At 65.4% G+C, this 546-nt stretch overlaps 1 protein-coding gene across 1 annotated transcript in view; it reads left to right on the forward strand.

Moving 5' to 3' along the window:
- LOC113408158 (flotillin-1-like) overlaps nucleotides 1-546 on the forward strand; it is a 14,578-nt gene that overhangs the window by 10,500 nt on the left and 3,532 nt on the right. Inside the window, exon 2 of the mRNA XM_029913772.1 lies at nucleotides 314-497. Coding sequence (XP_029769632.1) covers nucleotides 314-497 — 184 coding nt within the window. The remainder of the gene's footprint in view (nucleotides 1-313; nucleotides 498-546) is intronic.

Here is a 546-nt window from a genome sequence, read left to right on the forward strand (position 1 = left end):
CCCCCCCCCCCCATGGTGGTGTCCCTCGATCCCTCACTGTTGCCGGTTCTTGACCTTTCACCCCTTGAATCCTCTCAACAGGGGGTCAAATCTTGACTTACAAATGCCAGCAGTGTTGACCCATGACCCCCTCGACATTGACCTCTGACCTCCCTGGGGGCATCGGCTTGGCATGAACCCTGGGTGTCCATGGTGGCGACGCCCATTGGCGCAGCCAATGTTTGATCCTTCGCCCTGTGGTGTCAATTCCCGCTGCCTTGGCCCTGCTGACCCTCCCCCCCCCGGCGGTGACCCCCAACCCCTCCCCGTGCAGGTGGCCAAGACCAAGCAGAAGATCGAGGAGCAGAAGATGCAGGTGCTGGTGGTGGAGCGGACCCAGCAGATCCAGCTGCAGGAGCAGGAAATCATCCGCAAGGAGCACGAGCTGGAGGCCACGATCAAGAAGCCGGCCGAGGCCGAGCGCTACCGGCTGGAGAAGCTGGCGGAGGCCCAGAGGTATTGTCCCCCCCCCCCCCCCCCCCCCCCCCCCCCCCCCCCCCCCCCCCC

This window comes from Terrapene carolina, unplaced genomic scaffold (assembly GCF_002925995.2).
Source record: "Terrapene carolina triunguis isolate 2854851 unplaced genomic scaffold, T_m_triunguis-2.0 Scaffold907, whole genome shotgun sequence".
Classification (NCBI taxonomy): Eukaryota; Metazoa; Chordata; order Testudines; family Emydidae; genus Terrapene; species Terrapene triunguis.